The sequence below is a fragment of the Clavelina lepadiformis genome, chromosome 1 (assembly GCF_947623445.1).
Source record: "Clavelina lepadiformis chromosome 1, kaClaLepa1.1, whole genome shotgun sequence".
NCBI lineage: Eukaryota > Metazoa > Chordata > Ascidiacea > Aplousobranchia > Clavelinidae > Clavelina > Clavelina lepadiformis.
In genome coordinates, this window is record NC_135240.1 from 9,635,765 (window position 1) to 9,649,061 (window position 13,297).

General features: G+C 35.8%; 1 protein-coding gene across 1 annotated transcript; it reads left to right on the forward strand.

Moving 5' to 3' along the window:
* Positions 1 to 1,289: 1,289 nt before the first annotated feature.
* On the forward strand, positions 1,290 to 9,303 carry LOC143444166 (uncharacterized). The gene is made up of 20 exons (XM_076943300.1): positions 1,290 to 1,643; positions 1,797 to 2,273; positions 2,355 to 2,660; positions 2,777 to 2,956; positions 3,040 to 3,237; positions 3,797 to 4,026; positions 4,185 to 4,364; positions 4,453 to 4,678; positions 4,776 to 4,872; positions 5,486 to 5,629; positions 5,896 to 6,090; positions 6,300 to 6,403; positions 6,743 to 6,821; positions 6,956 to 7,221; positions 7,413 to 7,526; positions 7,647 to 7,804; positions 7,882 to 8,037; positions 8,114 to 8,328; positions 8,540 to 8,639; positions 8,812 to 9,303. The coding sequence occupies exons 1-20, from the start codon at positions 1,544 to 1,546 to the stop codon at positions 8,899 to 8,901; spliced, it is 3,615 nt and encodes a 1,204-aa protein (XP_076799415.1). The 5' UTR covers positions 1,290 to 1,543; the 3' UTR covers positions 8,902 to 9,303.
* The last annotated feature ends 3,994 nt before the right edge of the window (positions 9,304 to 13,297 follow it).

Genomic DNA, 13,297 nt, shown 5'->3' on the forward strand with positions numbered 1-13,297 from the left:
CATAAATCATTGTTTGCACACTGTGTCACAATGAATTGGTGGAAGCATATCCGCCACAACTAAAGTAGCTATAGAGCGGTCGAAATGCATTCCACTAAAAATGTGCTACAAAAACAGGAAAAAACAATACACAATACAAACAAATAAATCTAATAACAAACCGAGCCTGTAGTATATTATATCTTAAGGCATACCTGGCATATTTGAGGCAATAATCAAAATAATGCCATATGTTTGATGCAGAAAAAAAAACACGCCATGACAAAGAGGTGCAAACAAGAACACACGAATTGTGAAACGTAGGCTATGTTGGATCCAAGCAAGTAAAAGAGTCTTATGGAAAGTGACTCATTGTGTGACAAAACGAGATTTAAACTGCAAATTTGGCGTAAACTGTACGAATTGTCATTAATGACACACAGAAATGACGAATCAATGCTGTAAACTGTACACGGAAGTTGATTTAGTCTACATAAGAATGTGATTACTTCATTCTAAGTATAGGTCACGTAGCCAGTTGTAAGACATAAACGGTAATAAGATAAGAGAATGGGTATTGTTTTATCAATTTTTTCCCGGTAGAATAGTGAAAGTACTGTATTTACAAAACTGATGCGTTGGTATATCGGTAGAACTGGCAACAATAACTGAATATCACGGAAGCAGTGTACTGTACAGTGTACAGGATACCATAGACAGCCAACCTAATCCTATGTATAAGTGTTTATTGGAAATATTCAGTAACGGATTCGGTTTTAAGCCTATTATTGTATAAGAGTGAACAAATTGATGTATCAGGTTTGCAAATTTCAAACGAATTCATGACAGTTTTTAGTGTTTGTAAAACCGCAATTTAAAGTTCCGAAGCTTTTGCAGTTTTATCAAAAAAATTAAACTCAACATAAAAAACATTCGAAAATTTGGATTAAAACTATCTCTATCGTCAAATAAAACCAATAATAATATATACAAAAACAATGCCAATTGGAACTTATTCCGGCGTCAATAATGTTATCCTGTTCTAGCTATAAATTACATAAACATTACATATCTTTCATTGCCGGAAAACCGTTGGATTTATTACGTCAAATTAAGTGAGCGTAAAGTTTGGTGTTGCGACCAATTTAAAAAATGACGTCACTGAAAACAGAGTAGTTTCCGCAAAATAAAGGCTCTTGGCGTGCAGTTATCTGGTCACGAACCTGGAAAGTAGCTGTACGAGAATAGAAGGAAGATGACTGAACCATAAGTATCAAGACGACCAGATGATGTTTCGAAACATTTAACACAAAATGCGGAGTGAGCAGAGCAGGCTTGTACATATGATGTTAAGCGAGTTTCGACAACCACGTAAAAGGAAAATGTTGTTGTCAGTTAGTTACCTTTGAATATAACGTTGAACATGCTTTGCAGGTTAAGGCAAGAAGATCAAAAGTAAATAAGCTCTACTTATAGACCTAATTCAAGCAAATGTGATACAGTTGGAGAGAGTCAAAGCTTACACCCTATAAGCACAATTTACGGCAGCGTTGTTGTAATTGCGATGACAACAACGTTGTTAAGAATGCATTTACATCAAACATTATTATACACTTGTAAATGCTTCTTGCTTATCCTAGTCGTCGTTTCACATTGTTATGGAGGCAAGTATAAACGACTGTTACACCACGTTAAATTATAACATTAATCTGGGTAAAAGTTGGTAAGTTTCGTAATTAAAGTGCCATTTCTAAACTGAATAAAAATATTCCAAAGCAATCTACTTAATTTGAATTAACTGGAATTACCATTTGCAGAGTACACGTTTCAACACAATGGATTCAATATATCGCTTTTCAATGATTCTCTAAAAACGTGGGACGAAGCAAAGACCGCTTGTGAAGGTATGAACGGAGAACTTGTAAATATCTTGTCTCAAGAACTTCAAGGAAATATCAGCGAAGTGTTGAGACAATGGCAAGGAAATATAAATACTGACGACTTCGGGGGAAGATGGCAATCAGGTTACTACACCAGTGGGCGACAAAGCGAAAATAATGCAGCACAATCCATATGTCGATTTCAATGGGGCAATGGTGACTCTATATCAAACTTGGGAGATGAAAACAGCAATGGATATCAACATTGGTATCAAACAGAACCGAATTGTGGCGGAAATCCACCATATTGTTTGGCTGTCAGTGCTGTAGATGTCTTAGGCACTGGCTATACAAATGCGCTTGGTTATTGGGTGGATGACATATGCTACAGACAAAAATATTATATTTGTCAAGGTATCTTAAATACTGAAATAAATTTAAAAGTATATAATTCCTAAATCGCATAATCCATTGTATTATTAACATTTCCTTTAGTTCCAGCAAAACTTTTGAACGCAACATCGACGTATCCTGTGACAGGAAATCAGTTTTCGTTCACATGTGAAGTAGTTGTGGTCCCGCCAACAACAGTTGTTTGGAAAATAAATCAAACTTCTTCAGAAAGTAATATTCCTTCCGACGGGTCAATCTTTCAAGTGATAAATGAAAAATCCGGTGACATCATTGTGAGTCGGTTAAATGTGAAAACTGCAGGATTATGTTTGGGACCTTCTACAATTTCTTGTTGGTTGAAAAATAGTTTGACAGAAAGCAAGCTTCATGAATTCACAGTGAACCAAGGTAAACTTAATATAGTTGATCTTGTGGCTGTTACTAATATAACCTCATAAATCAAATAAGTAAATAGTGGTTGATGATGCGTAAATAAACGAAGATTTTATTTCCGTGTTCTGCAGAACCATATGACGTCATTGGAGAAAGTTATTACATATTTAAATCCCCGGACCTGAGTCTGACTTACTTTGAAAGAGAAAACGATTGCAACGAAGTGGGAGGAAATCTTGCTTCCATTCGTGATGCATTCACTCAAAGCTCGTTGGAAATGAAGTTGACAAATTTAGATTGGCGAGCAAGAGGTTCTGTGTAAAAATACCTTGCGCTAATAAGAATTTAGTTTAATTGAACATGTATGTTTATTGTTTATGTTCTGCTACAATAGCTTGGATTGGTTTAAAAAGATTGGACAATGACTCATGGATTTGGCCAAATTATGAAATTGTTAACTATACAAACTGGTCAAATGAAATTCATCCTGAAAATTGGACTGACTATGGTTACATGAGCTACCAAGATGATTGGAAGTGGAAGAATTTAGGATCGGGCACCCATAAGGCTAACTACATCTGCGAAGTATCAGGTACAGTATGCCAAAATTAAAATGTATAGAGGTTTCTGTATAAATTTAAGTTATTGTATTTAGTGTGTAATGAAATGATTGTTTATCGTTCCTTAGCCTGTAAGGGCGACCACTTCAATTACAAAGTTTGTCTGTTGAATTGTTCAATGTCCTCGAAGTGAATGAGTCTCAGGTCGTTGTTTCGCTTTTCTTAATCTTAGAATTAATTGTACACCTCGACAACTATATATTCTGATTATATTGAAGCCTCATTGAACGAATAAATCAAAATAGAACATTGTGACAGCAACAGCATAAAGACATGTTGCGGCGTTGAACATACGACTGAAAAGTGATAAGTGATAACTCGTAATGCACGCACAGTAACAGGGAGGCAATCGATTACGTCACGCAGTGTTATGCTTCACTGATTCGATAGATGAGAATTCTATGTCGTACACAATTTTATATTTCATTAATTGATATATTTATCACAAGTGTTTAATTTTATTTTCATATGACATCGGAGTTGACTTTGTTGTGAAGAATTATTAAATCAAACAAAGTTTATTTGTTGCAGGAAAACTTTCCTACGTCGTTGAAACCCAATCTTGTACGACAGAATCAAATAAAACTTTAACAGTTATTTTGAATCCAAGCAATGTCGGATTAAATCACAGTATCACGGTATCGGCACTCAGCAGCTTCACAGACCATACATTTTTAGTTCCACAAAGAATAAGCCAGAACAATGAAAAGAATTCAAAAACGTTTACAAATCTGAAGCCAAGAACAAAATACAACATCTCGGTAATAAGATAATTACAACTCTTGACAAGATATGATGAATGATATTTTATACCATAATATGTTCTGATATTTAAAAAATGGTAATAGAAGTTCATAAGTATAGACTCCATTGCTAATGTAAATGTTGGTTGGAAGGAAAAGTCTTCAATTACTTTCAGGTTTCGTTGGCCAGCAAGTTTTGCACCAGATCTGTTGAAACCAGCCAAGAAGTGCTAACTGGTTACAGCATTCCTCAGATGGTTCCAAGCGCGACTGTCTTATTTTATCCTGAAAATGGAACTTGTTTGGTGGAATGGAAATGGCCAGAAGAAACCATTCCAACATTGCAAAACTTCATTGTAAGGGATAAATTTTCGTTTTTCATATATTCAATTTATCATCGAAGTGTGTATAGCTATACAAAACGCTTCCTGTTTCAATTTCCAGATTCAAGTGAGTAAAACCCCAAGTTTTACAAAAGAACAAGATGCTGCAAGCATTGCTGACGCACTCCAAGAACAAAACGAAATAATCAATTCTACATTGGACAAGCGATCCAACTTATTTCAAACTCTTCCCAATCGAATTTATAAAATCAAGATATTTGCCCAATCCTGTGCAGGAGACGGCGAGTTTGTCCATGCAAATGGAGAATGTAATTCACCAAGAAGCGGTAAGTTGCAAAAAAGTATCGCAGCATAAATAAAAGAAGTGAAACTGAAGCATTATCAAATATGTAATATTGTATTACAACAACTATATTTTCGCAGTTCCAATGTTACTGCCAGAACTTCTGACTGCTCAAGAGTCCAATGGTGATGTATCGATAATATTTCCTCGTCCGGATGAAACAAACGGACCAATCAGGTTAAAAAAAATTGTTTAAAACTTTCAACCTGTGTAAACAAAGTACTTGTAATTTCATCAACAAGTAAACACTGTCCGCAGTAACACAATTCTTGTTTGGTGCTTGGGTGATTACAACAATATATATTTAACTATGCACAATTCAAGATAAGCTTGAGTAACCATGGCACACAATCAGGAAAGCTTTCAGCAAACATCATGTTTCATTTACATGAGACAACATAGCAGAGAGGTCATGGGTAAATGACTCTTAAATTTCTCGTGAAAACTAAATACGACTAAAAAAATTTATCGGAGTTTGCAAATATTTATAATGTTTCATTGGGCCTATATATCTTTTGCGCTGGTATAGTTGCATTAGTGGAAACAGGATGCACGTTTTATGAAAACTTAAAAACTTTCAAGTTTTTACACATCAAATTCACAAACTTAGGATTTTACTCTGAAAAAAAGAAAAGTTGTCTTGGAGAAAATAGGTTTTTATTAAATGGGTGAAAATTTGAAAAGCCCCGCCTTTTCGGAAGGCTTGTTGCAAATGCTTTAACTACGAACAATGAAAATTGATCAAAAATGTAAAAGCCGTGCATGCTTAAGGATATTTCATTCCATTTAGCTGTTACTTTCTCGTTGGCCAATATCAAGACCAAAATATTTCTGGTCCAGCAAATTTCTCCGACTCGTTGTTGGACGAATTATCATTGAAGCAAGCTGATGCCGTGGAACCAGAACAACCATACCTTGCGTTAGCATTGCCAGGGTAAGAAGAATGCCTTTACATTGTGGGAAAATGTGAAGTTGAATTATTCTTGATCATACATTCAATATGATAAAGGGCTTGTATTGTTTGTTAAGTTACTTTTCTCGCCGAGGGCTTACTGTACACGCAGTTTCTGAAAACATTTCAATCAAGAATTATTATCATGGATTAGTGACAGGCAAAAAAAGCTTGCAAGTTCCTTACCGAAAGCGGCAAAAATTTATTCGCAAAAACTAAAATTATGTTAATATTTTCCATCCATCCAGTTCACTTGAGTCGATGATAAAAGTAAAAGTGGGAGATGGACGAAGAACAAGTTGTGACGTCAATCTCCTTACAAATCTAACCTCCTCTCCAGTTCAAACCAGCTCTAGGTCGAGAAGAACGACAACCACCAATAAATCAACGACAAAAATATACAATGCTACCAATGTGATGCTCACTCCAAATAAATATTACAGGTATTTATTTTGAAGGTTTAAATTGAATCTTGTTATGAGCAAATCACTGAAAACAAAACGGTCTTACCCTCATCAACACGTTAGATTTGTTTTTATAAAATGTAAACATGTGTTACGATGTTTAATGGTCGACACATTAATTTAAGCTCATAAGCTTCTTTATACAAAATTTCACCCTTCCTGAAATTTCGCCATTAACCATTTTGCAGTTTTTATCTGGTCACTTCCACTCCATTAGACAACGGGTCAGTGGGCTATGTGGCTAGCCAAATAACAGTTATCAAGATCCAGGAAACAACTCAACAAACACAAGGTAAAATGTAAACGTTCAGTTAGTTGAAAATATTTCCTCAACTTTACTTTCAAAAAATTTTTTTTCAAACATTTAAGCTAAAGCCTGCTGATAAAAATTAAACAACTTTTATTTTATGCTAAACGTAACCTGTGTGATGTTTAAAATATATGTAATATTTCATATATTAATTAAGTTATTTTGCATTTGCACCATCTAAAAGTATATTCAAGTGTAATAGTATACCCGAATTTGAGCAAGTCATTCAAAAGCGAGAATGCCTGGGTAGCACATCACATAACTTATTTATTGTTTTACTTAAAAAAACTTTATTTTATTTCTTTTCGAATTTGTTAAAAGATTTCATCTCTTCTTATTGGCCAATTTTTATTGCAATTGGGTCATTGCTGGTCGTTATTGGAGTATGCATTTGTGTGAGGTGATGTTTAATTTTGTTTAAAACTCTAAAAAAAAAATAGTAGCCGATATTATTTTATATTTCAATTTATTTAACTAGTTTACTAATTTACTAAATTTAGTGCAGATCGGCACTAAACATGATTAATTTTGTAGGCGAAAATATTTTTTCAAAAATGTTTCTGCTGGTTCAGTTCAACGACGGAACTTAAAGTCAACAGATACCTCGAGGAAACATGTACCAGCAGTAGAGTTCAATAATATTAAAGTGACATCCAACGTGGAAAATCCAACTATCATAAATATAAAAGATGTAGAAATGTTGCAAAAAATGGGAGGAGGAAATTTCAGTGAAGTTTGGAGAGTGAAAATAAAAGATAGACGGTTTGCAGCTACTGAAGCTGCTGCGAAAAGGATTAAAGGTAAGCTAGATAAGAAAAGAAGGAAAACATAAATGCTTAACATGCATAGGTTCACCTCTTAAATAAAAATTAAATATATAGCCTACTGGTAAAAGTATTAGATTTTGAAGCAAACCATTTGTAATAGAGTACATTTTATTGCCAAATGTCTTAGACATTTTAATAAGGAAACTCTATCTTGAAATATGCAGGTCAAAACATTACTGTTGCAGAAATGGATGAATTTGAGAAAGAATTACAACTTATGAATGTAACTGGACGAAATCCATTTGTTGTTCAGTTTTACGGTGTTTGCAAAAATGACAGTAAGAAAGCTTTTAAAACTACTGAAGCATCAACTTTCAATGTAATGTGTATTAATTGTATTAATATATTAAATGCATGCTTGCATAATACATAAACCTGTTTAATTTCTGTTTATAAAGGTGAAGTTTTAGCAATCACTGAACTTCTTCCTTTTGGAGACTTACGTCAGCATTTGATAAAGTGCAGACCTTCTCAGCATAATTTAGATACTGGGTATGAAGAAATTTCACCAATTGGAACAAAAGAAATGATCCGATTTGCTCAAGATATTGCTCAGGTTTGGATTTTGATCTGGTTAAGAAATCTTGGTCTTTCTCTGTTACATGTTTCACTTTTGGAACTGATTTTCTTCAGGGAATGGAGCATATTTCTGGTCTTGGGCTGGTACATAGAGACCTTGCTTGCCGAAATGTGCTGCTTGACTCTAATCACCGATGTAAAGTGTCGGATTTTGGACTCTCGCGGCAAGTTGACCAATCGGACGGTGTATACTTCAAAAGGAATCTTAAAGTAAGGTTTGAGATAAACTTATGTGAATAATAATATTTGCTTGTAATGAATGTTATAAGAGATTTTACATTTTTAGGGAGCTAAACTGCCTTGCCGGTGGATGGCGCCAGAAGCATGGTTTGATCAAATTTATTCGAGTTCGAGTGACGTATGGTCGTTTGGTGTAACTGTGTGGGAAATTGTTGCCTTTGGATACACTCCTTATAAAGAACTGAGTGGAAGTGAATTGCAGCGTAAAGTATTGAATGAAGGATACAGACTGCATCAACCTGTTCACTGTCCCCTGCCATTGTAAGAATAATTTCGTTGCATGTCGATTGATAGAACATTTGAAATTTGGCCGCCAATGACCAACCAAAACCTTAAATTGTCATTTCATGAGAATTGTAGTCTTCAAGTTTTCACGCAATTCTCAACATTGACACCATTGACTCAACATCGTTTGGATTATGTTCTGGCCTATTTGTTTATTTTCTATTTTTATTAAGATTCCTTGTAATAGGTACAACATGATGTCAACATGCTGGAACATACAGCCCCAAGAAAGACCTTCTTTTTCAAACTTAACCAGAATTTTAGCTGATATGTTTTCAAATATTGAGGTAGTAGCCAATACCTGACTACACCATTTATAAACAACTTGTTTAGTGTTCATCAGTTTTAAAAATATCTTAAAAGCTTTAAACCAAAAAAAATCTTAATGAGTTAAAATAGAGCCATAATAAAGATGGTTTTATCTGTTTTGTAATATGTATTAAATTGTATTATAAACAGAACTACAATCCGATTTATGAGAATTTGCAAACAGAAGAGCATCTTTACACTGATGTCAATATTAGAAATGTTGGATTTTCCATTTTCTAATATCTACATGTTTATATTTTGAGCTGGATATTCCAAATTAAGTTCCTTTCTTTCGGGTGGTGGACGTAAATGTTTCTGGTAAATGTGTTTATTTTATCCTGTAAAAAGTCTTTATATATAGTTCATCGATTCCTTCATTTATCACCTGCTTCATAGTCATGTACTTATAGCTTGTGGTAGTAAGAAGTACATTTTATATAATATGTAATAAGATATTGCAGTTATCATATAAAATTATAAATATTTGAGGGTTTTACTTGCAAACTGCGTTTTGGAATAGTTATGGTTAAATAAAAAGTTAGAGTGACGAAATTACGTCAACTGTTATTAATTTCTTTCTATTTTACTGCTTTTATGATATTGTAATTGTTTGTTTATAAGATGTGGTCAATGTTTCAATACATTTCGGTTTTAGTTAGTTATGACTGCTATACTCTCACGTTTCGCACCTTACATTTTCTTATCAGTAGTTTCACATTTATCCAATCGCAGAATAGAGACGGGCAACCACGGGTAAAGTAGACAACGAATACGTGAGTTAAAAATGAAAACCCAAGGGTGATCAATAATAATGAACGTTCTCATAAACGCCACAAATAAGCGAAACTTCCCTAACTTAAAAGCAAACAACAGGTCACAATGCTGTGCCGAACCATGGTGAAGGATTGCAAAACAAAGTAATACTGATTTGTTATCTCAGGAATGTGTGGAGTGTGCTGAAATGTGTTTGATATACGTGATGAGGGTAATAAAGTAAAGGCAGTAAATGTAAATGACTTGATCTGATATGAGACTAGAGCTGGATGATTTGGTTACGACTCTGAGTAAAGGTACAGGAAGCGCTTGGCAAAGTTCGTCTCAACCAGTGCGAATTGCTCAAAGCGGCAAACGGATGGACCACTTTAAAACAACGTAAGTAAAAACAGTAAAACCAACGATCAATCACAAACACAAATGCTACACAATACGTAAAAATAAGCCTAATAACACAACTATAAAAGCAATACAACCCATACAGTTTTGCTACAAAATAAATGATTTAGTGACCACAGATACAGATTATTAAGCTAAGATAGAATCGAAAGTTCGAAGCAAAACAATTTTCATTTTTGGTCTTGAAAATAAGCTTAAATGATGATAAGTGAATGAAAATAAAAATAACCAGCAAGAACTAAATAAAACTCTAAGGAGGTTTCCAAAAAGGCGACATTCCAGAACAACTTTTGCAGAAATGTCTCCAGAGACGTTTTGGATGTTATTCTGCCAATTACGTAAGTTTTTAAGCAAAAAAATGCCGGAATAATGATTTATTAACCACTTATTATTACAGGAATATCGCAACCGTTGTTTCAGCAGGTATAGATAATTATCATTTAATGGTTCGCCATGGCACCAACTGTACTGTGATTAGACTACACCCTTCATCTCAGCAATATTTATTGACGATCTCACACAACAAACAGAACAAGCTTTGTAGGTCAAAGGTGCAGACAATCAGTGACAAGGCATAAAATATGGCATTCTTAAAAAATATCAAACCCGAAAAAAGCATGTTTGAAAATACTCGACTTACAATACAGTAGGTATGAATAAAAGCAACGCAAATGTGACGTGAATAGAGAGGGTAGTTTGCGCCGCGTTAAGGCGTTTAACGTGCGGTCGGTCATGAACATAAAGTAAATGGTTACATCCAGGATATCCTGGAAAAAATGAGGGAAATCACTGCATACATATCAAAAGTAATAGGAAGAGTAAAGGTTGAAATTTGAATCCAGCAAAGCTTCAAAAAGTATGTCAGGGGAAGTAGGAGAGCAGCTTTTGTAGTAAAACGGCGCCGAGAGAAAATTTCAAAATTAAGTGGTCTTTGTAGTTATTTATATGCTGCAATATACAAAATTCTTATAATATGATTTCTGAGTTAAAATGCAAATATTAAAAACGAAAAAGCGTTGCAAATAAAATTGTCTCAACAAATGCGTAAAAGTGGGAGAAAGAATTAAGGCAAAGCATTTTGGTTTCATATAGTGTTTGCACACACGCGTGATTGCACCCACACGGAATTCTACCCACACACAACTGCACACTTCCGGGCTTTGGGACCGCAAGAAACAAGTACTGTAATGCATAAGCAAATACGTTACGTACGTACCATGGATAACAGTTCAATGATTTAGGAAAACATATTTAGCTTAACAAGTGGGTTACACGCATAGATATAATACAAACACCATATCGTTTATAAATCGTGTTCATATTATATCTATGGTTCAATGCAGTAGATGAGCTTTGTTTGAGTTTATACAACAAAATTAAAGCCAGCAAGAACGCAAAAAAAATAAATAAAAACATAGAAACAAAAAACATGTCAACAGTTTATGGAGAAGAAAATATTTATCGTATCGAAGAATAGGGACGAGCAACCACGCAAAACATAAACAACGAATAGGTGAGTTAACAAATGAAAAAACCGGTTTGGTGACACTTAATCACGCGACAATTAATCACGCGACGCTTAATCACCGACACATAATCACTAGGACATTTAATCACGCGACATTTAATCACGCGACACATAATCACTAGGACATTTAATCACGCGACACATAATCACTAGGACATTTAATCACGCGACATTTAATCACACATTTACAATATTTTTTTACATTTACAATTTACAGCAATGTTATGCATGGGAAATGTAAGCAACTGCACGAAGATAGACTAAAATCTCGCTTGACAGATAACGGTCAACTGTGTTTTGCACGCGCAGTTTCAGTGCCTTGTACCGCATTGGAATAGAAGGTTGAGTACCAGCAATTCCTTGCAGAAACGTTGCACGTTGCATTTGAATGTCTTTTTCAATTCCCCGTATGAAAGTCCACATTGTCGGGTGGTGGCATTGAAAAAGTACTTGCAGACCAAAATGCCAACCTTCGACTGCATTTGTGGTTCTTGCAATGCAACCTGCCCCGGCTTCGTAATGATTCCAACTTTCGATTGGAAAAATGGCTGAGCCGTAATTTTCACCACGTCCCGGACGTCGTCTGCCTCTGATATATGTGTGTTCGAAATACGAAAGCAGCTCAGGCATCTTATCGTGATCGGGCATGCTATCAGCTAAGATCAGAAATGACTCGACTACGTCAGAGGAAGGGACCATGGCTAAGGCTGGTAAACACCGAACAGCTGTTCTTAATTCGTCATCAGACTCGTAGTCACACTTCATGCCAATTTCATTAACTTTGCGCAGGACGCTTTGCGTTAGGTGAAAATAACAACTCCTAACATTTGCTGTAGGAAATGCTGTGCGGAAAGCACTTACTGCGGCAGTCTCAAAATCGAGCAAAACGCATTCCGGTGCAGCAGTGGGGATCATTGTTATAATTGCATCAAGGATGCGATCGTACGTTGCTCGCGTTTTATTTTGAACGAGGCAGTAAACTGCTGCAGGAATAAGACCGGGTACAAGTTCAAAATGTACTGTGTACAGTTGAAAGAACAAAGACGGTACAACCTTGAACGTTCCATCAGCTAGCCACAATTTCGCTCTGGCCAAGCCGTCTAGCAGATCCCAGCTGCCAAGAAGAATCAGACGATTGTTTCCAGGTCCAGAGTCGTGCAAAATCATGCGTTGGAATGTTTCTGGTATTGTGAAATTAGTATCCATCGGAGACTGTAGAGCGGCCGTACAGTGTGCAGTCAGCATATCGCGACGTTTTCTCTGCAAGGTCCGCTTCAAAGATTGCTTTTTTGGCAGCGCCATGAGTACACCTGGTTCCAAGTCTCTGCTTACAGACCCGATGACGTTGCTTGTACTGGCTGACAGTTCACCCATATTCACCTTCATTTGACTGATAGCCTGTCTTGCCAAAGCCGACTCTTTGTTGCCGCCGTGGTTATGTTCAGGATCAGCGTCAGTTATGATTTGGTCTCCTTCGGTTGTTATACGAGCCTGGCACCGACTTTTCTGGTAGAGTTTGCAACGCCACTGAATCGTTCCGTTTGCGTACTCACGGTGTTTGACAAACTCGTACTGTTTGTGCAGCACCGATTGATTCCCTTTCGATGTTAAGCTAAACTGCACTGTCTTATTAGTCATAGTAGCCCTAATGTCCGTTGGCCCCGACTTTTCTGGTAGAGTTTGCCACGCCACTGAATCGTTCCGTTTTTATTAGTCATAGTAATGTCCGTTAAATTAAAATAATCACGATTTACAACGGTAAGACAGCGGCAGGCTATAATATAGACAAAGACACTGTATAAATGTCGTGTGATTAACTGTCTAGTCATAGTAATGTCCCCTGAATGGAAATAACCACGAGTTACAACGGTAAGACAGCGGCAGGCTATAGAGTATAGACCAAGGGTCCGCAACCTAGGGCCCGCGGGCCGTATC